The following is a 27,005-nucleotide window of genomic DNA, read 5'->3' on the forward strand; positions in this document are numbered from 1 at the left end:
CAGCTAATAGTAAGAGTGGGCGAAGCGCCTGCTCGCAGTGTCAGTTCTCTGCCCCCAGGAAGCTTAGCGCGTCCCAGCCCTGGGCCTGCAGGGTCTTTGGTTGCGTCCTGTTGGGGTGACAGTGCGGTCTGACGGCTGTGCTGCTCCCACGTCCCATCTCCTGAGCATCTGCAGTCGTGACCTTGTCGGGACGCACGTCGTGACCTCCCGTTCTGACCCTGCAGGTCTGACTCACATCATCACCATGGATCTTCACCAGAAGGAAATCCAAGGCTTTTTCAGCTTCCCCGTGGACAACCTCAGGGCCTCGCCTTTCCTGCTGCAGTACATCCAGGAGGAAGTGAGGAGCCCGGCGCACGCCCCGCGGTCTCCTCCCGAGTCAGGTCCCACAGAAGGGCCCGGCCAGTGACCTTGGCACCTTCCCAGACAGCCAGACGGCTTCAGATTTTAAGAGACCCAAAGCAGGTTTCCTTATAAGGACTTTCAGCGGTTCGCTTATGTTTTCTGGAATGAAGTTTTTCTCTTTGTTTTTCAGATTGCTTACTTGAAAGGCAGGAGTTAGAGGGAGGGAGAGGCAGAGAAAGAAACAGATCTTCACCCACTGGTTCACATGGGGTGCTGGCTTTGCCGGCAGCTTGACCTGCTGTGCCACAACGCCGGCCACTGAGAATGAAGGTTTTTTGTTTTTTTTTTTTTAATATTTATTTATTTGAAAGTCAGAGAGAGAAGGAGAGAGAGAGAGAGAGAGAGAGAGAGAGAGAGAGAGAGAGAGAAAGGTCTTCCATCTATTTGCTGGTTCACTCCCCAGTCGGCATCAACGGCCGGAGCTGTGCCAATCCAAAGCCAGGAGCTTCTTCCAGGTCTCCCACGCGAGTGCCGGGGCCCAAGGACTTGGGCCATCTTCTACGGCTTTCCCGGGCCACAGCAGGGAGATGGATTGGAAGTGGAGCAGCCGGGACTTGAACCAGCGCCCATATGGGATGCCTGCACTGCAGGTGGCGGCTTAACCCACTGCGCCACAGCGCCGGCCCCAAGATTGAAGGTTTTTAAGAATTGTTTTTTTTTCTTGATGTGGCAGTACTTTTGCAGTGATAGTAAGTGCTAAATATTTAGATGTGTGAATGGTATCTAGCACAGTTGATTGCTACAGCCAATCTGAAGTGCAATGCCAGCGTCTGGGTGTTTTATTTCTTATTATTACAACATCTTTTTTTGTTGTCGTCCTTATTTACTTGAAAAGCAGAGTGACTAGAGACAGAGAGAGAAAAAGAGAAAAAAATCTTCATTCACTAATTCACTCCCCAAATGTCTGCAATAGCCAGGGCTGGGCTGGTCCAAAGCCAGGAGCCAGGATTCCATCTGGGTCCCTCATGTGGGTGGCAGGGGCCCAGGCATGTGAGCTGTCACCTGCTGCCTCCCGTGGTACAGTAGCAGGGGCAGGACTCCATCCAGCACTGTGATATCGGATGTGGGCATCCCGAGCGATGACTTAACCCACTGCACCACAGCCCCAGCCCCAGCCCCCAGCGTGTTATGTTTTGATATCTCTTCAGTATTTTCTGTTTTTCTTCCAAATCTAGATTCCAAATTATAGGAATGCAGTCATTGTGGCTAAGTCTCCCGATGCTGCAAAAAGGTAAGTAAATGAATTTGTGAAACTCCTTCCTGGGTGCTTCTGTGTGGAATCCAGGCTGTCACAGCGGAGCCCAGGGGAGCTCTTTGGCACGTGTCCCCCACATGCTTGTCACATCCCGCTGCACGCCTTGTCGCCTGGCCCGGGTACCCACAGTGGGCCCCTGACTTCCTCAGCCTTCCTCTGAAGGATGGTGGGGTTCTTCCCTCCAGTTCTCGGGGAAAGGAAAACAATGGGGCTTTGAGCATTTTGGGGGGAGGGATAGTTTTTAAGATGTTTTTGTGATCAAAGTCCTTTCTTTTTTTAAAAAAACGTATTTATTGGCTGGCGCCGCGGCTCACTAGGCTAATCCTCCGCCTAGCGGCGCCGGCACACCGGGTTCTAGTCCCGGTCGGGGCACCGGATTCTGTCCCGGTTGCCCCTCTTCCAGGCCAGCTCTTTGCTGTGGCCAGGGAGTGCAGTGGAGGATGGCCCAGGTGCTTGGGCCCTGCACCCCATGGGAGACCAGGAAAAGCACCTGGCTCCTGGCTCCTGCCATCGGATCAGCGCGGTGCGCCGGCCGCAGTGCGCCGGCCGCGGCGGCCATTGGAGGGTGAACCAACGGCAAAGGAAGACCTTTCTGTCTCTCTCTCTCTCACTGTCCACTCTGCCTGTTAAAAAAAATAAAAAAAATAAAAAATAAAAAAAAAGTATTTATTTGAAAGGCAGAGTTACAGAGAGGCAGAGGCAGAGAAAGAGAAGTCTTCCATCCGCTGATTCACTTCCCAGGTGGCTGCAATGGCCAGGGCTGGGCCAAGTTGAACCCAGGAGCCAGGAGCTTCTTCCAGGTCTCCCATGTGGGTGGCAGGGACCCAGGTACTTGGGCCATCTTCCTTTGCTTCCCCAGGTGCATTAGCAGGGAGTTGGATTGGAAGTGGAGCAGCTGGGACTCAAACCAGCACCCTTATTGGGAGGCTGGTGTTGCAGCCTCCGGCTTCACCTGCTGTGCCACAGTGCCAGCCCCCAGCTGTACCTGCCGTGCCACAGTGCCAGCCCCTGGACCGAGTCCTTTCTTTGGAAAATGACCTAGAATATTTGGACAAGGATAGAACCAGAATTACCTAGGGTCAGGCACTAGCTCAGATGCCCCTGGAGGCATCTGCCTTCCGGCCTGCACCTGACACCCTGATAGGCAGACACCCTGATAGGCAGAAGCCTTTGTGTGTCCCTACAGGCGTGTGTTTGCACCTGATGGCCTGCACGGTGATGGGTGGGTTTCTTTCCATCGGTCTCCCCATTTCCCGTTGTCTTCTCTGTCTTCCATGCAGGGCCCAGTCCTATGCCGAGAGACTGCGTCTGGGTTTAGCCGTGATCCACGGAGAAGCTCAGTGCACGGAGCTGGACATGGACGATGGCCGCCACTCCCCACCAATGGTCAAAAACGCGACTGTGCACCCGGGCCTGGAGTTGCCGTGTAAGATGAGCTCTGTCTTCACCGTGCTTGTAAATGGAAAGTTTTTAGTAGCCTGGAGGTCAAGCACATCTGTGTGGATTTCTGCTGTTCGCTGTTTGCTTTTCTTAACTAGCTGGTTGGTGTTGCCCCGGTAGCGAAGGGGACCGCGTGTGTCACGCCACCTGCAGACTGGGTGAGGACAGTTGAGCTCACCTGGTAGGAGCCGGCATGCCGAGAGCACTGGGTAGGTGTAGCTCTGGGTCTGTGTGCAGATGCTGTGGAGTCTCAGCTTGCGGGCTTTGGTGAGAGGAGCGATAGTGACAGTTGGCCAATACCAGACTGTGGCCATCGGATCACTTTAGGTCTCGTAGACATTGAACTTGTGGGCTCACTTCCTTCTTTTCTTTCAGCAGAGTTACATAGAGATAGATCTTCCAGGATGAAGCCAGGAGCCTGGAACGCCATCCGGGTCTCCCATGTGGGTGCAGGGGCCCAAGCACGGGGACCACCGTCTGCTGCCTTCCCAGGTGCATGAACAGGGAGCTGGATGAGAAGCAGAGCAGCCAGGACTGGAACCAGTGCTCAGATCCGCGATGCGGGCGTCACAGGCAGCAGCCTGACCTGCGCAGCCGGGATTCTGGTCCCTAATGAAAATTCTTGATATCAGAATTTTACTTAACTTTTGAGGCTCTCCTAATTAAAATTCTTGAGTGAGTTACACATTCACATATTTAAAAGCTCAGGAAGTATGAACTCCTTCGCGGTACAGAGGCTCCCAGCCGCCCCCAGCCTTGGCCGCAGCACAGCAGGTTCTTGTGGCCGCTGGATCAGCAAACCTGTGTTTCTTTCTCTCTTTCCCACACAGGTGACAGTGGATTGTACACATTGTTTCACCCCTTGCTTTTTCTCATACAATTGCTTTTTCATTCAGTATGCTCTCAGAACATACAGATTTCTCTTCCTTTTTTTTTTTAAGATTTATTTTTATTTATTTGAAAGAGTTACAGAGATCGGTAGAGACAGAGAGAAAGAGATCTTCCATCCTCTGGCTCACTCCCCAAACGGCTGCAACGGCCAGAGCTGAGCTGATCTGAAGCCTGGAGCTTCTTAGGAGTCTCGCACGTGGGCACAGGGGCCCAAGCACTTGGGCCATCTTCCACTGCTTTCCCAGGCCATAGCAGAGAGCTGGATCAGAAGAGGAGCAGCTGGGACTAGAACCGGTGCCTATATGGAATGCTGCTGCTGCAGGCCAGGGCTTTAACCTGCTGCGCCACAGCGCCGGCCCCAGAACATACAGATTCCTTGGTCTTTTGCAGGTTCATAGTATTCAGCCCCCTGTTGGTATACCTGTAGGCTTTTTCCCCAGTCTGTGGCTGCAGAAAACAAAGTCCCACAGTAATAAACACCTGCGACCCCTCACCAGGTATCGAAGCTCTTCCAAGCCTGTCAGCAGATCGCGGCGCTTGTCCTCACACGGCCCTGCCTGTGCTGTCTTTTGCTTTAAAGACTTATTTTGTTTCTGTCCATAACTCTGCCTTTCAAATAGAGTGACAGAGTGATCCTTCATCCACTGGTTGACTCCACAAATGGCCATGATGGCCGGGATGGGCCAAGACAAAGCAAGGAGCCTGGAACTCCATCCGGGTCTCCTACATGGGTGGCAGGGGCCCGAGCACTTGGGCCACCTTCCACTGCTTTCCCAGGTGCCTTAGCAGGAAGCTGGACTGGAACCGGTGCTGGTGTTGCAGACGGTGACTTGACCCGCCACAGCGCCGGCCCCTGTTGTTAGCCCTCATTCGGCTCAGCGGGCAGCAGACCCGGCCTGCAGCTTGCAGAGCCAGGCTTTGGAATGAGGGTGCTGGCTCCAGAACCCACACTTAGAGAAAATGTGAATCCCACACGTTCCCACTGTTCTTCACGGCCGGCCCTCGAGTGTAACATCTGCATGCAGCGTTGGTGCCGTGGTGAGAGTGAGCCGCGGACACAAAGCAGCTTTGTTCCTGATGCCTCTTACGTAAGCGGCATAGCGATCAAATTCAGGAACTCACACTGTTGTAATGCCGTTATCTAATCCACAGGCCTTGTGCACATCCCACCAGTGTTCTCTAGAACAAAAGATAAAACTTCTTTCCTGTTCCAGGCCCTGATCCAGGGCCGCACAGCGCATTTAGTTGTCATTTCTCTTTAGCCTCGTTTAATCGGGGATGGCTCCTCTGTCCTTTGTCTCCCCTGACCTTGATGCTTCTAAACAGTGCGGTGCTGGTTAGTCTGTAGACTGTCCCCTAATTGGGGCTTGTTTGTGTCCTTGCGGTCAGATCCAGGCTGTGCGTCTTGGCACAGGCTCGCAGGAGGCATGTGACGTGCCCGTTGCTGGCGAGGGCGTCGCCTGAGGCGGGCTTCTTGCAGTCCGGCCGCTCTTCTCCCCGTGTGGAGCCTACGTGGTATCTGGTTTCTCGTCCTGCGTGGCGTCCGGGGATGAGTCTGGCTCGGATCGGTTGTCACGGTGGTTGTCGCCAGTCCCTCGTTCCTTCTGCATTTATTTGCTCACATCCTCCTTCCTTCCTTGTTCATCCCCATTCCTGTCAGTGTGGATTCCCAGAGCCTGGGTTTCCCCAGGGGGTTATAAGCCATTGCTATTTTTGGTTTTAATGCTCAGAGTTTCTCAGACCTGGCCAAGTTGCCTCCCGTGTCTTTTGAAGCCTCATTTATTGACTTACTTGAAGAGTGACAGAGAAGGAGAGACATCCACTGGTTCACTTCCCAAATGGCTACAACAGCCAGATTGGACCAGGCCAAAGCCAGGAGCCCAGACTTCCATCTGGGTCTTCCACATGGTTAGCAGGGGCCCAGGTACGTGGACCATCACCTGCTGCCATCTCAGGTGCACTGGCAGGGAGCTGGATGGGAAACAGAGCAGCTGGGACTGGACCAGCACTCTGATACGGGGTGCCGGTGTCAGTGGTGCCAGCCCCACCTGTGTCCTTGTGATGTTACATGGCCCCTTCATTTTTTCTGACACTAACTTACTTTCTGGTACAACTAGAAATTCCATGTTCCTCTTCTGTTTTCTTAGCCCTAGAATTGGCCGTTTCTGAAGGGAGCCCTGGTCCTTTGGTGGGGAATGATGTTCGGAGACCAGGACTGGGCTGCAGGGTGCACAGCTGGTACACAGTCCGGGCACTGCTGCCCGGACTGGCCTGGACTTGGGCCCGCTGCTGGGAAAGCTCTAAGCAGCCGCATCTCTGGGTCTCGGGTTGTGCTGTGATCCTGCTGTGTCAGCGCGGTGTTTTCTCCGGTGAGATTCTCCGCCCTGAGAACGCTGCCCTGTCCCTTGTGGTCGTGACAGTGTATCCCCTCCGTCCTCTCTGTGCCTGGGGGGAATGTAACAGCGCATTCCTTCATAGATTCCGGGTGGTTACATTGTGACACGGCAGTGACCTTCGCTCATTTTCTCATTTTAATACAGATTTACTCTAGAGAATGTTTTTTTGAGGGGAAAAAAGCAAACCCGTTATTTTTTGTATGTATAATTGTACCTTCCAAGTTCAATGTATTTTTTTTTTTAAGATTTATTTATTTATTTGAAAGTCAGAGTTACATAGAGAGAGGAGAGGCAGAGAGAGAGAGGTCTTCCATCCGATGGTTCACTCCCGAGTTGGCCGCAACGGCCGGAGCTGTGCCGATCTGAACCAGGAGGCAGGAGCTCCATCCAGGTCTCCCACATGGGTGCAGGGGCCCAAGGACGTGGGCCATCTTCTGCTGCTTTCCCAGGCCACAGCAGAGAGCTGGATCAGAAGAGGAGCAGCCGGGACTAGAACCGGTGCCCATATGGGATGCCAGCACTTCAGGCCAGGGCATTAACCCACTGTGCCACAGCGCCGGCCCCCAATGTATTGTTTTTAAGTAAGATGTATTTATTTGCTTGTAAGGTAGAGTTACAGAGAAAGAGAGACTTTCCATTCACTGGTTCACTCTCCAAATGTCTGCAATGGCCAGGGCTGGGCCAAGCCAAAGCCAGGAGCCTGGAACTCTATCTGGGTGTCTGACGCGAGTGGCATGACAAGGCCAAAGGAAATGAAATATTTACCCTTGGAATCTTTAATTTTTTTTAAAGATGAACTATTTTATCTTCCTTTTTTTTTTTTTTTTTAAAGATTTATTTATTTATTTGAAGGCAGAGGCAGAGAGAGAGAGAGATCTTCCATCCACTGGTTCACTCCCCAGATGGCCACAGTGGCTGGAGCTACGCTGATCTGAAGCCAGGAGCCAGGAGCTTCTTCCAGGTCTCCCATGTGGGTGCAGGGCCCCAAGGACTCGGGCCATCTTCCGCTGCTTTGCCAGGCCATAGCAGAGAGCTGGATTGGAAGTGGAGCAGCTGGACACGAACTGGCGCCCCTATGGGATGCCGGCACTGCAGGTGGCGGCTTTACCTGCTACGCCACAGCGCTGGCCCCTGTTTTATCTTCCTTGAACCTACTCTTTGAGAGCAGTGGTTCTCACCCAGGGGTGATTTTCTCCTGCAGAGGGTATTTGGCGACGCCCTCCCAGGGGGAGTCGGGGAGCTGTTGGCGTCTAGAGGGGCCAGAGCAGAGCAGCTGCCGAGCGTCCTGTGGTGTGAAATGCGGGCGGTGCTGAGGCTCGGAAGCCCTGCTCTAGGGTAACTTGGGAGGAGTGCAGTCGCGGAGCAGGTGTGTGGCCCGGGGTTCCCACGTCTGCGCCCCACCTTGCAGCGCCTGTGTGCAGTGCTCACTCCAGGCTGGGTTCCTGCCATCCACGTGGAAGGTCTGGACCGAGTTCTGGACTCCCAGCTTTGGCCATGGCAGACGTTTGGTGTAATGATAAACTACAACTTGGGGCACCCACATCGTATATTAAGAGTCTGGGTTTGAGTCTACGCGACTGCCAGTTCCAGTTCCCTGCTGATGAACGCCTGGGGCCCAGGCGGTTGGGCTCCTGGAGTGGGCGTTGTGGGCGAAAGCCACCACTTGGAACGCCCGCATCCCGTGTCAGGGTGCCTAGCATTGAGTACTGCCCCTGCTTCTGATCCAGCTTCCTGCTATGTGCACCCTGGGCAGCAGGTGATGACTCAAGTACTTAGGTCCCTGTCACCCACACAGGAGACCTGTTTGGAGTTCCTGGCTTCTGACTGCCCAGCCCTGGCTGTTGAGGGCTTTTGGAGGGTGAACTAGCAGATGGAGATCTCCCTCCCTCCCTCTCTCTCTGCATGTGTGTCCACATCCTTTTAAAATAGTAAAAATAATAAAACAGTCAAAGGATTTGAATTCACATTTTTAAGAAGTGGTATGAATGAAGAAATGAAACCTTAAGATTTTTTTGTATTGATTTATTTCTTGGTTATGTTTATTTATTTGAAAAGCAGAGTGACAGAGAGAGAGAGAAGGAGAGAAAGAGAGAGCGCTTCCATCCACTGGTCACTCCCAAATGCCTGCAGTAGCCAGGGCTGAGCCAGACTGAAGCCGGGAGACAGGAACTCCATCCAGGTCTCCCATGTGGGTGGTCCAGTCTCTGGGCCGTCTTCCACTGGTCCCCGGGTGCATTAGCTGGGAGCTGGATGGGAACAGAAGTGAGACTGGACCCCAGATAACCTGATCTGGGTTGCAGGCATCCCAAGTGGCGGCCGCAACACCCACCCTGAATTTTTCCCTTTTGAAGGTGGACTTGATACCACACTGGTGATTGGCAGACAGCTCTAAGAGCCTGAAAAGATGGTGGGATTCCGTTGTAGACTTCTGTATTCACCACCAACAGTGGAAATGAAAATTGGAATCACAAAAACGAGAGGAGGTCAGCTTTGCTGGCTTGTTAATTTTACAAGTGGCGATGTTGTCACCACTATGGAAGCAGATGTAGGCCCTCAGCATCTGTGAGTGTGAGCTGTGACTGTTCACGTGCAGATGGGCTCAGGAGCCTGAAGCCTGGCCCCTCCCTGCCTGACTTCCTGTAAGAGAGAGAGAGAGGCCGGCGCCGCGGCTCACTAGGCTAATCCTCCACCTAGCGGCGCCGGCACACCGGGTTCTAGTCCCGGTTGGGGCGCCGGATTCTGTCCTGGTTGCCCCTCTTCCAGGCCAGCTCTCTGCTGTGGCCCGGGAGTGCAGTGGAGGATGGCCCAAGTGCTTGGGCCCTGCACCCCATGGGAGACCAGGAAAAGCACCTGGCTCCTGGCTCCTGCCATCGGATCAGCGCGGTGCGCCGGCTGCAGCACGCCGGCCGCGGCGGCCATTGGAGGGTGAACCAACGGCAAAGGAAGACCTTTCTCTCTGTCTCTCTCTCTCACTGTCCACTCTGCCTGTCAAAAAAAAAAAAATAAATAAATAAAAATAAAAATAAAAATAAAAAAGAGAGAGAGAGAGAGAGAGAGAAAGATCTTCCATCCGCTGGTTCACTCTCCAAATGGCCGCAACGGCTGGAGCTAAGCCAGTCTGAAACCAGGGGCCAGGAGCTTCTTCCGGGTCTCCCATGTGGATGGCAGAGGCCCAAGCACTCGGGCCATCCTCTGCTGCTTTCCCCAGCCATTAGCAGAGAGCTGGGTCTGAAGTGGGACAGCTGGGGCTGGTGCCCAGGTGGGATGCCGGCACTGCAGGCCATGGCTTTACCCACTGCGCCACAACACCAGCCCCTCCTGTCCTCTTTTTAATGACCTTTTTTTTTTTTTAAAGATTCATTTTTTATTTATTTGAAAGACAGAGTTACAGAGAGAGAGGTAGAGAGAGAGAGAGAGGTCTTCCATCCGCTGGTTCACTCCCCAGATGGTCGCAATGGCCGGCGCTGCGCTGATCTGAAGCCAGGAGCTGCTTCCGCGTCTCCCACGTGGGTGCAGGGGCTTGGGCCATCTTCTGCTGCTTCCAAGATCATAGCAGAGAGCTGGATGGGAAGAGGAGCGCCGGGACTAGAACCAGTGCCCATATGGGATGCCAGCGCTTCAGGCCAGGGTGCTAACCTGCTGCGCCACAGCGTGGGCCCCTTTAGTGACCTTCTGCTGATAACACTTGGCATTCCGCTGACCTAGAAGTAGAACAAGGTCAAAATGTCAAGGAACGAGTGATCCCACAGTCGTTTTGTGCTGTGATTTTAGCTCAGAAGTTTTGTTGATTGTGCGGTGAAGAACGCAATTGTGCATGTGTGCCTATGCTCACGAAAGCTGGGTGGTCCCTCTGTGACCCAAGGATGGCTGTAAGTGCAGCACTACATTTTTAAAATAATAACCGTTTATGTAGTACAATGTAATGACTTAAAAAAAAAAAAGATTTAGCCGGCGCCGCAGCTCACTAGGCTAATCCTCCACCTAGCGGCGCCGGCACACCGGGTTCTAGTCCCGGTTGGGGCGCCGGATTGTCCCGGTTGCCCCTCTTCCAGGCCAGCTCTCTGCTGTGGCCAGGGAGTGCAGTGGAGGATGGCCCAGGTGCTTGGGCCCATGGGAGACCAGGAAAAGCACCTGGCTCCTGGCTCCTGCCATCGGATCAGCGCGGTGCGCCGGCCGCAGCGCGCCGGCCGCGCCGGCCATTGGAGGGTGAACCAACGGCAAAGGAAGACCTTTCTCTCTGTCTCTCTCTCTCACTGTCCACTCTGCCTGTCAAAAAATAAATTAAAAAAAAAAGATTTATTTGAAAGGCAGAACTGGAGAGAGGGAGAGATAGAAAAAGAGGTCTTACATCTGCTGGTTCACTCCCCAAATGACTGTAACGGCCGGGGCGGACCAGGCTGAAGCAAAGAGCCTGGAGCTCCACTGGCTCTCCATGTGGGTGCCAGGGGCCCAAACACGTGTTTCCGGGCACGTTAGCAGGGATCTGGGTTGGAAGCAGGACTTGAACTGGAGCTCATACGGGTGCTGGCATTGCAGGTGGTGGCTTAACCTGCTGCACCACAGCGCCAGCCCCAGCACAGCACTATTTTGCTTGGAAAAATGCTAATCTTAAAAACAAAAGACAGTTTTCTACTTCCCTAGTAAGTACAGGGGAAACCATCCGGTGAACTCGAGACATTTTTACTGTGGCTGATCCCGTTTGAACAGTGTTCCAGCAGCAAGTAATGTTGCATGGATTTTTTTTTTTAAGTTGTATTTGTTAATTTGAAAGGCAGCGATACAGAGAGAAAAGGAGATAGGGAGAGAGAGCCATTTTATTCTTAAGCTGGGTTTTGTTTGAGAAAGTGGAGAGAAGGGGGCCAGCACTGTGGTGCAGCAGGTTAAGCCACCGCCCGGGACGCTGGCTTCCCGTGTGCACGCTGCTCCACTTCCCACCCAGCTCCCAGCTGATGGCCTGGAGAAGCAGCCGGAGACACCCAAGTGAGGGGTCCTGGCTCCTGGCTTCAGCCTGGATCATCCCTGCCCATTGTGGCCGTTGGGGAGTGGGCCAGCAGTGGGCAGCTCGCTCTCTTTCCCTCTCTCTCTGTCTGATAAATACACAAATCTTCAAAAGGAAAGAAAGGAGACAGGAAGCAGAATCATAGACTTGGGCATGGTTTTTGTACCTTTTATCCTTGACCTTCAGGATGTATGCATTTTTTTTTTTTTATTTTTTTTTTTTACAGACAGAGTGGACAGTGAGAGAGACAGAGAGAAAGGTCTTCCTTTTGCCGTTGGTTCACCCTCCAATGGCCGTCGCGGCCGGCGCGCTGCGGCCGGCGCACCGCGCTGATCCGATGGCAGGAGCCAGGAGCCAGGTGCTTTTCCTGGTCTCCCATGGGGTGCAGGGCCCAAGCACCTGGGCCATCCTCCACTGCACTCCCTGGCCACAGCAGAGAGCTGGCCTGGAAGAGGGGCAACCGGGACAGAATCCGGCGCCCCAACCGGGACTAGAACCCGGTGTGCCGGCGCCGCAAGGCGGAGGATTAGCCCAGTGAGCTGCGGCGCCGGCCAATATTTTTATTTATTTATTGGAGAGGCAGAGTTACAGACAGGGAGAGACAGAGAGAAAGGTCCTTCATCCACTGGGCCACTCCCCAGATGGCTGCAACGGCCAGAGCTGGGCCAATCCAAAGCTGGGACTTGAACCTGTGCCCATATGGGATGCCAGCGCTGCAGGCAGAGGCTTAGCCCACTGTGCCACAGCACCAACCCTGTGGACATATATACTTTTGCAAAAATTTGCAATTTTTAGCGTTTTGTTTTCTGGGAAAGCAATTAGAAAATTGTTGGCTCCCCCTTAGTCTATGAGGTACTATCATTTTCCTCTACACCATAATAGTCTGTCTCTGTTTTTCAGTAGCCACCAAATTATGGGTTCCGTATTACCCAGATCCTAAGTCCCATGTGAACAAGGAGTGATTACACTGGGGAGAGGGGCCTTCTGTTCAGCCTCCAGTGTAGCCGTGCCTCGGTTTTTCATTTCAAACCAACAGTAGACTTTGGGAGGAGGTGTGGTTGTATAGACGTAAACTTGAGGGGCCTGTGCTGTGGCATAGTGGGTGAAGCTGCCTCCTGTAATGCCGGCATCCCATATGGGCGCCGGTTCAAGTCCCGGCTGCTCCACTTCCGATCAGCTCTCTGCTATGGCCTGGGAAAGCAGTAGAAGATGGCCCAAGTCCCTGGGCGCCTGCACCTGCGTGGAGACCCGGGAAAAGTTCCTGGCTCCTGGCTTCCGATCAGCCCAGATCTGGCCATTGCAGCCATCTGGGGAGTGAACCAGCTGATGGAAGACCTCTCTCTCTGCCTCTACCTCTGCCTCTGCCTCTATCTAACTCTGCCTTTCAATTAAATAAATAAATGAAAAAAAAAAAAAAGAAGAAGGAAACACGAAAATCATGACTGTTTTTTTCCATCCGACTGGAGCTGAACGTGTGCTGATCTTGCCTGGCGGACGCTGACCTGTGATCTCGTGCGTCGCCCCAGCAGCGGCTCGGTGACCCAGACCCTGCCCAGAGCCCACAGAGGTTGCCTCTGGTTTGCCTTTCCTCCCTCTTAGGGGGTATTTATGTCCAGAGCTGCCTCAGCTGCCCACATTCAAGAAGTCAGTTGGCTATTTTTGGGGGATGGAAAATCAGGAAATTTTCTAGGGGCAGATGTTGCGGCACAGCGGATTAAGCCGCCGCTTGGGATGCCTGCGTCCTTTGTGGGAGTGCCTGGACCCAGCCTTCTGCTACCGCACACCCTGGAGACGCCAGGTGATGGCCCAGGTGTTTGGGATCCTGCCAGCTACTGGGAGACCCGGTGGCCTGGCTCAGCCCCGATTGTTAGGGCATTTGGAGTGAACCTCACAGCAGACAGAGGGTCTCGCTGCTTCTGCCTCTCTCTCTTGCTCTGCATCAACCGTGTCTCTGGGCTTCTCCCTCCCAGCTTGCCAGCCCTCAGGGTGCTGCCTCCTTTCCGTCCGGCCGCAGCTGGGCTTTGTGCCTCGCTGGCGTCTCCCGAGGCAGCTTGCGCAGTGAGATAAGAGGCCTCTGCTTTCAGGAGCAGTTAACTCAGGAAAACTTGACGGCAGCAGCCGCTGTCTCCGTTCCTGGTGTTGGGGGAGGGATCCCGTCGGCCGTGCAGCCATCAGGCTGTCCTGGCAGAAGGCAAGGCCACTCCCCGTTCAGGCGTCTACACAGCGCGCTCGTTCCCCCTTGTCTGCTGGCCCCTGTGAGAGTTGGGGTTTTCCACTGTGAAGGCCATTGCAGCGCTGATGCTGTGTCCCTTCCCCACACACGGCCCCGGCCACGCACCGTGGTGGCTCTGAGTCACGTGTGGCACTGGGCTCTGGAGACGTGGCTGGCCTCGAATGAGAAGCCTGCGCGTGAAGTGCACACCGAATACTGAGACCTAGGACGGGAGGAACGTGGAGCGTGTGGTTGATACGTGTCCGTGTCAGTTACACGTGTGGGGACGTGTAGATGTGTTAGGTGAGGTAAAACCTGCCGCCGCCGCCTGCTGGTTGTGTTGGGAGGCAGAGAGGAGCCGGTGCCCGCACTCGTCCGGTGCTGCGTGGCTGACGGGGCTCCTGCGACTTGTGTTGCTTCGTCTCGACAGTGATGATGGCCAAAGAGAAGCCGCCGATCACCGTGGTCGGGGACGTCGGAGGACGCATCGCCATCATAGTGGTAGGTGCTGCCCCCCCCCCCCCGCCCCGGGTGCACAGCGGCACTGCTGGATTCGCACGGTTCCGTCTCCTCTCACCCAAGCTCCCTCCGACGGGTGGCGGGAACGTGTGGCTGCGTACAGCGCCAGGCCCTGTCCTCAGGCCACGCCCACCGAGGAGGCCGCAGGCCCGGTGCGGCTCCCTGCGGCGCTCCTTGTCTGCTGGCGAGCGCCATAGTCCTTTCTTCGCACCGGCCACTTTGCTTCTGTCTCCTCTCGTGTTCTCTCGGGAAGGAATTACGTGGGGCAGTGACTGTGGGGTTGACCTGATCAGGGGTTAGTGTTTTCTTTCACTTTACTTCAAAGGCAGAGACAGCGCGATTGTCCGTCCTCTGGCTCACTCCCCAGATGCCCACCGCAGCCAGGGTGGGCGAGGCCCAAGCCAGGAGCCAGGGCTCAGTTTGGGTCTCCCACGAGCGCTGGGGCCTTCGCTGTGGCCCCAGGCTGCACTTCAGGAGCAGAGTTGCTGGGCTCGCGCCAGGCCCTGCAGTAGGGGTTGCGCTGTCTCAGTCTGGGGCGGGGCAGGGCTCCGTGTCGCCGGGACTTGCCTGGGAAGCACCCTGCCCTTTGCCACATGCGCGGCTCGGTCGCGCACTTCTGCCGTTTCTGGACGCCTGGTCTGGGGCGCAGGCGCACAGCTCTGGCTTTCCGTGGGACGCCCTCGGGCCGAGGCGCGTGGCTCTAACGCAGGCCCCCCTGCAGGACGACATCATTGATGACGTGGAGAGCTTTGTGGCTGCGGCAGACATCCTCAAGGAGCGGGGTGCTTACAAGATCTACGTGATGGCCACTCACGGCATCCTGTCCGCCGACGCCCCCCGCCTCATCGAGGAGTCCTCCGTCGACGAGGTCGGTCCGCCTTGGAAGGGCTCGCAGGCCTTCCGTGCGCGATGCGGTGACTCGGTCAGTGTGGGGGCAGTGGGGTACGCTCGGGGCCGTGTCTGTCTGTATCTGTGCGCTCCTATACCGTGAGGCCCCAGCAGCGTTTCTCTGGAGACGAGAATTCCCCCCGATACCATGTTCAGTCCTGCACGGTGCTGGGGCTCCCTGTGTCCCCAACGCCCCCGGGAGCCGCGGAGCTCAGCGGGCTTGGTAAGCGGCTCTCGGCGGAGCAGAGCTCGGGACTGAGGCGCGGGGCTCCGCGTCCCCTCTGCTTTCCTGAGGAGCGGGGTGGGGCACGCGTGGGTCACGTGTCTCTTCTGTCGCCCCAACGCCCAGGTGGTGGTGACGAACACCGTACCCCACGAGGTGCAGAAGCTGCAGTGCCCCAAGATCAAGACGGTGGACATCAGCCTGATCCTTTCTGAAGCCATCCGGAGGACCCACAACGGCGAGTCCATGGCCTACCTGTTCAGAAACATCACCGTGGACGACTAGCTCGCCGTGGCCCGGGGCTGCCCCGGCGGCCCACGGGCAGCGGTGCTTCCTGGCGGGGGGCCCCGAGCCGCCGGGATGGTCTCTGGCTGTCATCAAGCCGACCGCACTAAGCAACTCGGCCTTACGTTTCTGCCGTCGGCAGCCCTGGTTCCTTAAAGCAAAAGTTCGTCTCGCTTTCCTGAGAAGTCGGGCGATCCTGCCGACGTGGGAGAGGGGTCAAGGGCAGACGAGTCCGTCTTCACTCTGCAGCCGTCACCCGGCCGTTCAGCGCGCGGCAGTGCGGGGTTGGCCGAGCGCCCCTGCCCCAGCCCCCTCCGGTCGTCCTCTCCCGGGTCGAGTCCTCGCCAGTCTTTTCTTTCAGAAGCTGCTGTGCCTACCGCCCCGGACGGCGGAGCCCTGGCGACAGCGGGGCCGGGGAAGAGCGGCGGCCCCGGGCGTCTGCGCTGCTCTCAAGCTGCAAATAAAAGAATCTGTTGTCTCGCTCGCCTCCCGTCTGCCCCGTGGGGCCACCTGCGCCCTGCCTCAGTGGGGACCGACTCCCGGCCAGCTGCGCTCCACGCCACTCACAGCCCCTGGACGACCCCGCTGCCGGCGCCCCCCCCTTCCCAATAAGATCCTGAAAATCTGAGTCCAGAAACGTTCAGGAGTTCTTCAGGAAGCTCATGGAAAAGGAGTATGATGATAAAACATGCGAGGATTTCCCAAAGTGTTCGCTCCAAAATGGACTGAAACCCATTTTTCCATGAACTTTTGGAAGCCCCCTGCTGGAGCGAGCCCTGCTTTTCCCTGGAGGACGGCGCTCAGGGTCGTCGCCCTGCGCTGAAAGGGCACCGTGGCTCCTGTAGTTTCATCACCCGCGGCGGGAAGCCTCCCCCCAGCAGTGGGGCCGCCTACAGCCGGTGTCGGCCGGAATGGTCGGCTGGGGGTTCCCGTGGTTCTGTCGGCGCCTGGGGGCGGGCGGGAAACCCTGGCATTCGTAGTCGCGTTTCTCTGTGGGGAAGTTTGCCCAATACTGTGATCCTGTTCCTAGTGACGAAAGTTCCCAGCCCACCGTCGAGGGAGGCTGCAGCAGCCTTTCCGAGCGCCCGTCCGTCGGGGGAGTCGGGGGCTGGCCACCCGGGCCACGTGGCGTCGCGTGCTGCGGTCAGCCAGAGCTCAGCCGCTCCCCACCAGCTCCTGAACCAGAGTGGGCACGGCACGGTGGCCCGGGCTCCTGGGGCCCTGCCACCCACACGGGAGGCCCTCCCTCTCTTTCCCCCTGTCCATGTGGCTGTCAAATAAATAAATCTTTATAAACAGGGAGGGGGCAGAATCCGAGCAGAGCCGCGGCTGACAGTGTGGCGGGAGAGGAAGCGTTGTGGGCACTCGGCCGGGTGACCTGCTGTCACTGTGGCAGTGACTGGGCCTTTTGTCCGCTGTGAGAGAGCAGGGTTGGGGCTGGACACGTGTCACGGCCAGACTGTTCCACGGCCGCCTCTGCCCGTCTCCAGGGGTAGAGACTTTCAGACGCCGTAGCTTAGCGAAGTGTTTAGTAGTCCCTAGATGGGAACGTGCTGCCCTTTGCCAGCCTGTGGCTGGCGAGACGCCGAGGCCCAGGGAGGGACACACAAGTTAGTGGGAGGGGCCTCGGGCAGCTGCCGTGGGCGTGGCGGGCGTGGCTGTACCCTGGGTCTGGGAGGCACTGACCGGAAGAAAGGAGAAAGCACAGCCCCGTGGCCCCCAGCACCCCCCACCCCCCGTGCCTCGCGTGGGATCTGACAGGAGCTTCACAGAGAAGCTGGTCTTGTGAAATGGGGCCAGTGGTGTGCCAGGCACCCGGAATGTGGTAAAACACAAATCCTTTCAATTAAATAAAAGGCACCAACTCAAACTAAACTGGAAAATCTTAATTTGGAAAGTGCTTAAAATGGGAGAGTGCGGAAGGCCAGCGTCGCGGCTCACTAGGCTAATCCTCCACCTTGCGGCGCTGGCACACCGGGTTCTAGTACCGGTTGGGGCACCGGATTCTGTCCCAGTTGCCCCTCTTCCAGGCCAGCTCTCTGCTGTGGCCAGGGAGTGCAGTGGAGGATGGCCCAAGTGCTTGGGCCCTGCACCCCATGGGAGACCAGGAGAAGCACCTGGCTCCTGCCATCAGATCAGCGCGGTGCGCCAGCCGCGGTGGCCATTGGAGGGTGAACCAACGGCAAAGGAAGACCTTTCTCTCTCTCTCTCTCTCACTGTCCACTCTGCCTGTCAAAAAAAAAAAAAAAAAAAAAAAGGGAGAGTGCATGGCTGGGCAGCAGTCAGGTTTTTTTTTTTTTTTTTTTTCTTCCAGATTCATTTATTTGAACGCAAAGTTACAGAGAGGTCTTCCATCTGGCTCACTCCCCCAAATGGCCACAAAGGCCGGAGGTGGGCTGATGAGGAGCTGCTTCTGGGTCTTCCCACGCAGGTGCAGGGGCCCAAGGGCTTGGGCCATCTGCTGCTTTCCCAGGCCATAGCAGAGAGCTGGAGCGGAAGTGGAGCAGCGGGGACTCGAACCGGCGCCCACGTGGGATGCCAATACTGCAGGCAGCTGCCTTGCCCGCTAGGGCGCAGCGCCGGCCCCTCAGGGCTTCTTGGGAGTCCGAGGCGTCTGGAGACATCAGCTCAGTTAACCGAGGGCGCCAGACTCGGCCCGCGGTGGGCTGAGGCTGAGGCCGGCCCCCGACCAAACGCTGCGCTTTGAGGGGATGGGGCCGCGGCGGCCCGGACCCTCCCCTCACCCCCGGGCCTTTCTGACTGGACAAAATGGTGGGAGCCGCCCCCCGCGTGCCTGCCCGGGAGGAGGGTCCCTGACGGGGGCGGGACCCCAGGCCCCCCACGCGGACTCCCCTTGGGGGAGGGGGCGAGCCCCGGCCGAGGCGGCCTCGCTCCGCGGGGCGCGCGGGCGCCCCCACAACCGGGCAGCGAGCCGGGTGCCCCTCGTTCCAAACGTCCGCCGGCCGCGAGGCCCCGGCTCGAGTCTGGGACGCGGCCCGGCCGGCGTTGGAGGCGGCGGCGTCCGGCGACCGTCGTCCGGCGCGGCTGGACCCAGGCACAGGGGCGCGGCGAGGGGCCCGGGGGCGGGGGGCACGCAGGGCGCACGATGCCGCCCGAGACGGCGGCGACCACGGTGACCCTGCGGGAGCTGGCCGACCTGGCCATCGGCACGCCGGAGGTGGGCGCCGTCAACTTCACGGCCCTGCACACGCTCATCGTGGCCATGCTCAAACACCTGAGCCTGCTGGGCACGCGCGTCGACTACCAGTCGGCCTCCGAGTCCGGCGGCTTGCTGGAGCCCACCTGGTCCTCGCACAGCGCCCCGCACCTGTCGCCAGAGACGCCGCCGGCGCCCAAAGAGAGGCGCCGGAGCGGTAGCCGCTCGCAGCAGCCGGCGCTGGAGAGCCAGGTGCAGGACCTCAGGCAGCAGCTCAAGGCCATGGGCAGCAGGGTGCAGGACATCGCCTCGCAGGTGCAGCACATCTCCTCCCAGGCCAGCGAGCTCGACCTGCCGCCCCGCGAGTGGCTGGAGGAGAAGAGCAGGCCCTCCCAGGGCTCCGAGAGGCCGGACCGGACGCACAGAAGGATCTCGAAGCCCCCGAAGGACAGCGAGGTCGTCCCCACCAAGGTGAGCCCCGGCTGCAGCTGAGCCTGGAGCCGCGGGGGCGGGGGCGGGGGTCCCACCCTGGCGCTCTCCCTGGCAGGCCGCGGGGCTGCTGCAGGACCTGGTGGACGAGGTGAGAATCCTCAAGGAAGCCCAGGACAGGATTCAGGAGCTGCCCGCGTTGAAGCCCCAGGTGAGGGCACGTGGGCGACGGGCAGCCCCGCCCCAGGGACCCAGGCTGACCCAAAGGCCAGCGGCCAACTCGGAATATTCTTAGAGCGAACCCGCACTTGCAGAAGAACACGCTTCAGCACGCTGGTGCCCCCGACACCGGGGCTCCTCCCCCGGTCGGCGGTGCGAGATGGGTGCTGGGCCCTGCTCCCCTCCCCGGCATCCGACGACACCCGCTGGTCTGGGAAGCGCGGGGCGCCCCAACCAGGCGAACACCAGGCGGAGCCCCTCCTGGGCCCAGAACCCACCCTGCCCCCCCCCCCCCCCGTCCTCGCTCTCTGCACATGGAGGGTCCCGGGAGGCTGATGGCCGCCCTGACCCTCCCTCCACCTCTGAACGCTTCTTCCAGGAGATCCTGCAGCGGATCGAGGAGGTGGAGAAGACAGTGCGGGGTCGGGATGAATTCCTGGTAACCTCGGCCACTTCTGCCCGCAAGGCCCTGTGGGGTGGGGGCGGCCGTCCCAGCCTGGCCTCCCCTGGGCGGCTTGTCCACACTCCCCCTGGTGTCTCTTCCCTCCCGGGTGGGGTGCTGTGTGGCGGGCTCCCTGATCCCTCCACGGACAGTGGGTTCTCCCGTTAGCCAGGGCTGTGAGCCTCTCTGTTGTCCTCAGGAACTCGTGGGCCGGAAGCTGAGTCTCATTCCTGGCCAAGAAGAAGTCACCATGGTGACCTGGGAGGAGCTGGAGCAGGCGATTACCGACGGCTGGAGGGCCTCCCAGGCGGTGACCGCGGGGCCGGGCCGGGGTGGGACCGCCCGAACCCCCTGTCTGCGCCGTGCACTGCGCCGGCCTCTGGGTGTCTATAACTTAGTTCACAAGTTCCAAATCACAGGCACATTTTTTTTCCTCTTGGAGATTTATTTGAGAGGTAGTCACAGAGCATGAGAGAGAGAGAGAAAGAGAGAGAAGTCTTCCATCCTCTGGTTCACTCCCCAAATAGCCACAACAGCCAGAGCTGGGCCGATCTGAAGCCAGGAGCCAGGAGCTTCCTCAGGGTCTCCCACGTGGGTGCAGGGGCCCAAGGACTTGGGCCATCCTCCACTGCTTTCCCAGGCCACAGCAGAGAGCTGGATTGGAAGTGGAGCAGCCGGGACTCGAACCAGTGCCCATATGAGATTCCGGCGCTGCGGGCAGGGGCTTAACCTACTACGCCACAGCTCCAGCCCCCAGATTGCAGGCACTTTGTTCTTTTCCCCCAAGCTTTTGACAGTTCCCCAGACTGGCACTGACACGTGTGAGCAGGACAAAGTCCTAGGCACGGCCGGCAGCCGCGGGATGGCCCTCCGGGGTGCTGCTCCGGATCAGACTCCCAGCAGTGGGCGGGGGGGAGGGGGGATTCAGTCTGTCCTGGAGACCCTGTGCAGGTGCGGCCGCGCACACGGTGTGGTGCGTCTGTGCTGAGACGGGGTGACCCAGACCCTGGGCCTTTCGTATGAGCATCAGCTGCTCACCCACACAGAGGCAGCCGCAGACTGGACCTTTTGGCGCCACCAGGTGGCCACCTGGGGGAGCGCCAAGAGTCTTCCGAATGGGCTCCTTCTCAGGCAGTAGTCGGAGTTTCCTACACACAAGGAGTGACTGGGAAAGGTGGCCCCCGCTCTCGCTGTTTTATTTCTTTTAGATATTTATTTTATTTGAAAGAGTTACACAAAGACAGAGGGAGACCTTCCACCCGCTGGTTCACTCCCCAGATGGCCGCAACAGCCAGGGCTGGGCCAGGAGCTTCCTCTGGGTCTCCCACGTGGGTGCAGGGGCCCCAGCACTCAGGCCATCGTCTGCTGCCTTTCCAGGCCGTAGCAGGGAGCTGGGCCGGAAGTGGAGCAGCCAGGACTTGCACCGGTGCCCATACGGGATGCCGGCGCTGCAGGTGGCGGCTTTACCTGCTATGCCGCCACCTCCGGCCCCTCGCTGTTTTCTTTCTAAGCCCAAGTTTCCTACTCAGCACTGATGTGTTGCCCTGAGAATCAACACGTTTTCTCTGGGTGACAGCTGAGGATTCCTGCAAAACCTTAGAGCGCCGTCAGACATTGTCACTTGTCCAGAGGTGAGAGTCTGCACGCGCTGGGCGTAGGTAGCCCTGAAGCGGGTGGGAGTGCAGATGAGTGTTAGCAGATTTCTGAGAGACAAGAGTACAAGCCCTGGGAATGACAGGTTCAGCCACTGCACGGAATAACAACGAATAATGCGATAATCACGAGATAATGAAATAAGCAACAGGAGTCCGACCCCAGCTCCACCCGGCTGCAGCGTTGCTGGGGCCCCCTAGCGTAACCGCGGGGTCAGGAGTTTGAGATCGGGTGGTGGGTTTTGGTGGACAGCAGTAATCCTAAGGCACTATGAGGCGGGCTCTCTGCCTGGCTCATGCGTGGAGAGGTCGGGCGTGGGCAGTGAGCACAGGGCTGTGACGGGCGCAGAGGAGTGGCAACCCCGCCCCCCTCCCCACCCACCGTGGTCAGCCAGGCGGGAGGGAGGCGGCTGCACCTGCGCACGGAGCAGCCTCCGGTGAGGGCTCCAGGCCAGCGTGGGAGATGCCCTGTCCAGGACGGGGCTGCAGGAGCAGAGACGGACCGGCCCCTCCCAGGGTGTGTTCCCGCACATCTTCACGCTTCGTCCACACGGCCGCTGCCACCCACGACGGTGCCCCTGCCTCCCCTCTTTCTTCTGCTTTTGAGAATTCCCGCTCGACACCAAGTCCACGTGTGTGCTGCCGTGCGCAGCGTGATGCCCTGGTGCACGGGAACAAGCGTCCACTGATGGACTGATTGACGTATCGATGTCTCCAGGCACGGATACAGTGTGTGACGATCGGAGCTGGTGGCACACCCATCACCTCGGGCATGTCTCATTTCTTGGTGGCAAGAACACCAACAGCCCTCTGGCGGCTGTGCTGGAATCCACAGTGCGTCGCTGTTGAGTGACCCTGCTGTCCCATCACAGCCGCCGGCTGACCTCTGCCACCCGCCGCCACCGCTTTTCACCTGCAAGAAGAATGAAAGACCAGACACACCACGGAGACCCCACCCTGGAGCTCGAGTCACAGCCGCATTAAGGGGGGAACCGTCCTCCGTTCCCTGTGACTGCGACCGAAGAATCGACTGAGTGGCGGCCAGCTCAGCCGCCACAGGCCCGGGACAGGAAGACGCTCAGCCCCCAGTGAGCACTTTGCCAGGCCCCAGGGTTGCGGAAACAGCTCGACCACGGTCAAGGGCATTTCTCTGTGGAAGGAGGAAGCAGAGCCAGAGTCTCTGTGGGACCTCTGTGGAGGGAGGGGCTGTCCGAGGGTCTGCCGCAGACACGTTTGGAATGGCCTGGAAACACGTCCCCTCTCTTGTCATCCTGGAGAACCCACATCCGAGTCTCCCGGCACAAACCAGAGAGCAGAAAACACAGCCCCGCCAGGAAGGCGCCGGGGCCAGGTGCTCTGCTCGGAGCTGTCGGACAGGACCGTGGTGGTCGGTGTGAGCTGAGCCAAGCTGTGTGCCGGCAGGTGAATTTGGGGGACACTGGGGTCTTAGACTGGAGTTAGGATTTCTGATGTCGGGGATGGGGGTGCATGTGTGTGTGTGTCTCAGGATCTGTGAGCCCAGATGCATCTCTCTCACTATAAAAAAATGCATATGAACTCATTTTCATCTACTGAGTGACAGAGAGACGGACAGGGAGACCAAGAGGTCTTCCCTCCGCTGGTTCACTCCCCAGGCCTGGGCCGGGCTGCAGCCAGGAGCCCGGAACTCCATCCAGACCTCCTGTGTGGGTGGCGGGGACCCAGGAACTTGAGTGGTTATCTGCCGCCTTTCCAGGCTGCGTGGGCAGGAAGCCGGAGCGGAAGCCGAGCAGCCGGGACTCTGAGAAAGCAGTGGCCTGCCCCGCCGTGTCAGACGCAATGCCTTACGCCCCTTTCTCAGGTGAAACCTCACGGAGCCCCTCGCTAAATTGCTGCGGATGTCTAAAGGATGAGAACCCAGCAGGTGAACAGTGAGGTCAGGATGGACGCGACTCATCCCGCCTTGGCGTGTCGTCACTGACCCCAAGACCCAGCTCCCCCAACACACGTCCCCGCGTCTTATGCCCGGATGTGGGTGCGCCTCCGTGTGCTTAAAACCATGGTGCGGCTCGAGGTGGCACCGGCGGAGAGGGACGCGTGGACAGAGACAGCACGTGGCAGGTTTTGGTCGGAAGGCCTTGCAGGATGATTGCGGGGCGGGTGGGAGTTGTCTCGACGGAGCGCCTGACCCCCGGCTCCCGTGTTCCTGGCCTGAGGTCGCGGGGGAAGGCACAGAGCCTCACACAGGCGACTCTGGTCCCCAGGATTCCTCCCAGGAAGGGGGCTGTGCGTCGCAGCGCGGTTACTTAGGCTTTGGGGGACAGCATCAGGTGTTGGTGTGGTTTGTGTTTGGGGTCAGCCTTGGCGCTCACTGCTTCCGGGTCCGGAGTGACACCTGTCTCCTCTGTCTGTGCCCCGCGTTTCTAGAGCCGCGTTTCTCCCCCTGCCTCGGCAGCTTTTATGTCCCTGTTCTCCTCGAAGTCTTTGTTCTGTGAGACCCTGACTTTGCCCTTGGTCACTGTGGTGGGCTGGATGGTGGCTCCCCGGATTCTCGTGTCCTGGCCCCCCCAGCTGGGATGTTGTGTACGCGGCAAAGGGACTTGGCTGAGGTGTGGAGATTACCCAGGTGGATCCCATGGTCGCCCAAGTGGATCCCGTGACCCAGCCTTGACGACAGGGAGGCAGACGCAGATTCTGCCCCAGAGGAGAAGGTGATGCGGCCGGAGCCAAGGAACGCAGCAGCCATCAGGAGCTGAAAAAGACAAGGAAGTGGGGTCCCCCCTCGGACTTCCGGGAGGACGCAGCCCGGCCAGTGCCATGATGATGTCTGCCCAGTGAAACTGGCCTGGACGTAGCCTCTTGCAGTGTAGGTGAAGATCCCTGTTGTTTTGAGCTGAGTTTGGGTTCACTGGCTCCAGTGGCCATGGAAAACACGCACCGTCTCCTGGTTCCTCGTGAGGCAGTTCACAACCGGCCACTTCCCAGGTCAGCTGAATTTTTTTTTTTTGACAGGCAGAGTGGACAGTGAGAGAGAGAGACAGAGAGACAGGTCTTCCTTTGCTGTTGGTTCACGCCCCAGTGGCCACTGCGGCCAGCGCACCGCGCTGATCCGAAGCCAGGAGCCAGGTGCCTCTCCTGGTCTCCCATGGGGTGCAGGGCCCAACCACTTGGGCCATCCTCCACTGCACTCCTGGGCCACAGCAGAGAGCTGGCCTGGAAGAGGGGCAACCGGGACAGAATCCGGCGCCCCGACCAGGACTAGAACCCGGTGTGCCAGTGCCGCAGGCGGAGGATTAGCCTAGTGAGCCGCGGTGCCGGCCTGAATTGGTTTTTAATATATATATTTTTAAGATTTATTTATTTGAAAGGCAGCATTATGAAGAGAGAGAGAAGGAGAAACAGAGAGAGATCTTCCGTCCGCTGGTTCACTCTCCAAAGGGCTGCAGTGGCCGTGGCTGGACCAGCCAGGAGTCAGAGTTTCATCTGGTCTCCCATGAGGGTGCAGGGGCCCAAGCACTTGGGCCATCTTCCTCTGTTCTCCCAGTTGCATTAACAGGGAGCTGGATCAGATGTGGAGTAGCCAGAACTTGAACTGGTGCCCATATGGGATGCCGGCACTACAGATCATGGCTTAACCTGCTACACCACAGTGTTGACCCCAATATGTTTTCTGAATTTTTTTTTGACAGGCAGAGTGGACAGTGAGAGAGAGAGACAGAGAGAAAGGTCTTCCTTTGCCGTTGGTTCACCCTCCAATGGCCGCCGCGGCCAGCGCGCTGCGGCCGGCGCACCGCGCTGATCCGACGGCAGGAGCCAGGAGCCAGGTGCTTCTCCTGGTCTCCCATGGGGTGCAGGGCCCAAGCACCTGGGCCATCCTCCACTGCACTCCCTGGCCACAGCAGAGAGCTGGCCTGGAAGAGGGGCAACCGGGACAGAATCCGGCGCCCCGACCGGGACTAGAACCCGGTGTGCCGGCGCCGCAAGGCGGAGGATTAGCCTAGTGAGCCACGGCGCCGGCCCTGAATTATTTTTAAAATATATCCGAAGGCAGAGAGACAGAGAGAGACAGACAGAGAGAGCTTCCACCTGCTGGCTCACTCCCCAGATACCTACAACAGCCAGGGCTGAGCCAGGCCGAATCGGGAGCCAGGAACTCAGTCCGTGTCTCCCATAGGGGTGGCAGGGAGCCTAGTCCGTGGGCCATTTTCTGCTGCCTCCATGGGCCACATCGGCAGGCGGCGGGGTCAGAAGCAGAGGCGGGACTCAACCAGGGGCTCGGATACGGGATGTGCACACCCCACATGGTGCCACAAGGACCTCCGCGGTCAGCTGGGCTTTTAATGCCATTTTCTGACGATGTTTCTGAACGTCGACGGAGAACTTGGACCCCCTCTGCCGCAGCTGCTCCTGCCGCGGCTTTCCAACACTGGCCATCGGTGGCGCCTTCGCGGGCTGTCCGAAAACCCTCCAGGGCGTCCGGTTCCTGCTTGCCTGGTTTGTGTAGTTGACTTCCAGGCCCGGAGGCCCTTCTTGGGCACAGGCAGCGGGCAGTGCGTGTAAGCTGCCAGGACTCCTGGCCCCTCGTGTCCACACGGAGCGGTTCTGCCTGTTGGGCGTGGGCACACAGCCTTTGGGGATGATGAGCCTTCGGGCTGCCCGTGAGTTGACTGAGTTCATCTAAGGGAGGTCGTGCTGGGTGGGCCCAACCTAACCAGGGGAGCCCTTTTGCAAAAGGTGACATGTGAGCGAGATGAGCAAACTCCCTACAGAGGGGGCCGCGCAGCTAGGATCCTGGGAGGCACCTGCCCCCCTCCCACCCCCCCCAGCCGGCAGCAAGAACGCAGAGATGTCCGTCCTACAACCAGCCATGAGGATCTGAATTCCGGCAACGTCTTGAACGAGCTGCAAAGTGAACTCTGACCCTCAAAACAAGACAGTGGCTTGCTCGGACGTCCAGCACCTGGCCTGTCTGTGAGACCCCTGCTAGCAAACCCAGCCGCCACGTGACTGGGCTTGTGGCCCACGGAAACTATGAGGTAGTCAACCCCAAGGCTGCTACGTCTGTGGACTGTGTTATGCGAGAGAAAACACGTCCGGGCCACCTCCGTGGATTCCTGGTGCTGAGAGGGTGCGTGGGCTGTGAGCCCCCCTGGGGAGGCAGGGTCTGGCCTCAGAGCGGGGGGGTCCTGCCCTGATCTGGGCACGCGTGACAGGGCCAGGTTCTCAGACACTGTTGATGCTGATTCTCCCTGGAATCAGGCAGGTTCTTGGGGGACGTTGCTTTGCCGGGATTTTGGGGCCTCCCAGTGTCCAGGGCGCAATGCCTCCGTCACCCTGGCCAGAGAATCCCCTGGGAAGAGCTGGCGTATTTGCAGCACTGCACCTGCTGGCCAGTGGATTTTCCAGAATTGCAGGGGGCATTTGAGATCATGATCATTGAACTCAGATCTTGAGTAAGAATGATTGTGGGGGTAAGCTGCTCCTTGGGACGCCTGTATTCTGTATCGGAGTGCCTGGTTCGTGTTCCAGCTGTTCTGCGCTTCTGACCCAACTTCCCACCAATGTGCCTGGGAGGCAGCAGACTGTGGCCCAAATTCCTGGGCCCCTGCCACCC

The 27,005-nt window shown here is 58.4% G+C and overlaps 2 protein-coding genes and 2 long non-coding RNA genes across 13 annotated transcripts in view; all 4 read left to right on the top strand.

Moving 5' to 3' along the window:
- Window positions 1-17,388, top strand: part of PRPSAP1 (phosphoribosyl pyrophosphate synthetase associated protein 1) — a 30,578-nt gene extending 13,190 nt beyond the window's left edge. For all 5 annotated transcript variants that reach the window (XM_051838320.2, XM_051838322.2, XM_070060269.1 and 2 more), the window contains 6 exons: window positions 225-340; window positions 1,581-1,636; window positions 2,941-3,086; window positions 14,029-14,099; window positions 14,839-14,985; window positions 15,355-17,388. In XM_051838320.2, the coding sequence (XP_051694280.1) occupies window positions 225-340; window positions 1,581-1,636; window positions 2,941-3,086; window positions 14,029-14,099; window positions 14,839-14,985; window positions 15,355-15,513 (695 nt within the window). In that variant the 3' untranslated portion in view covers window positions 15,514-17,388. The remainder of the gene's footprint in view (window positions 1-224; window positions 341-1,580; window positions 1,637-2,940; window positions 3,087-14,028; window positions 14,100-14,838; window positions 14,986-15,354) is intronic.
- On the top strand, window positions 3,093-9,394 carry LOC127488554 (uncharacterized). The gene is made up of 2 exons (XR_007916293.2): window positions 3,093-3,309; window positions 3,476-9,394. It is a non-coding gene; the product is annotated as an uncharacterized lncRNA (long non-coding RNA).
- Window positions 17,389-18,471: 1,083 nt separating the features above from the next.
- The window catches only part of QRICH2 (glutamine rich 2), a 29,624-nt gene continuing 21,090 nt past the window's right edge, over window positions 18,472-27,005 (top strand). For all 6 annotated transcript variants that reach the window (XR_011383347.1, XR_011383348.1, XR_011383346.1 and 3 more), the window contains exons 1-4: window positions 18,472-19,141; window positions 19,218-19,310; window positions 19,698-19,757; window positions 19,960-20,070. Coding sequence is in view for 3 of the 6 variants with exons in the window: in XM_051838306.2 (XP_051694266.2) it covers window positions 18,620-19,141; window positions 19,218-19,310; window positions 19,698-19,757; window positions 19,960-20,070 (786 nt within the window). In the remaining 3 variants the exon portion in view is untranslated. The remainder of the gene's footprint in view (window positions 19,142-19,217; window positions 19,311-19,697; window positions 19,758-19,959; window positions 20,071-27,005) is intronic.
- LOC138846007 (uncharacterized) lies at window positions 20,259-25,074 on the top strand. Its single transcript, XR_011383349.1, has 2 exons — window positions 20,259-22,834; window positions 23,253-25,074. It is a non-coding gene; the product is annotated as an uncharacterized lncRNA (long non-coding RNA).

Source organism: Oryctolagus cuniculus, chromosome 17 (genome assembly GCF_964237555.1).
Source record: "Oryctolagus cuniculus chromosome 17, mOryCun1.1, whole genome shotgun sequence".
NCBI classification, from domain to species: domain Eukaryota; kingdom Metazoa; phylum Chordata; class Mammalia; order Lagomorpha; family Leporidae; genus Oryctolagus; species Oryctolagus cuniculus.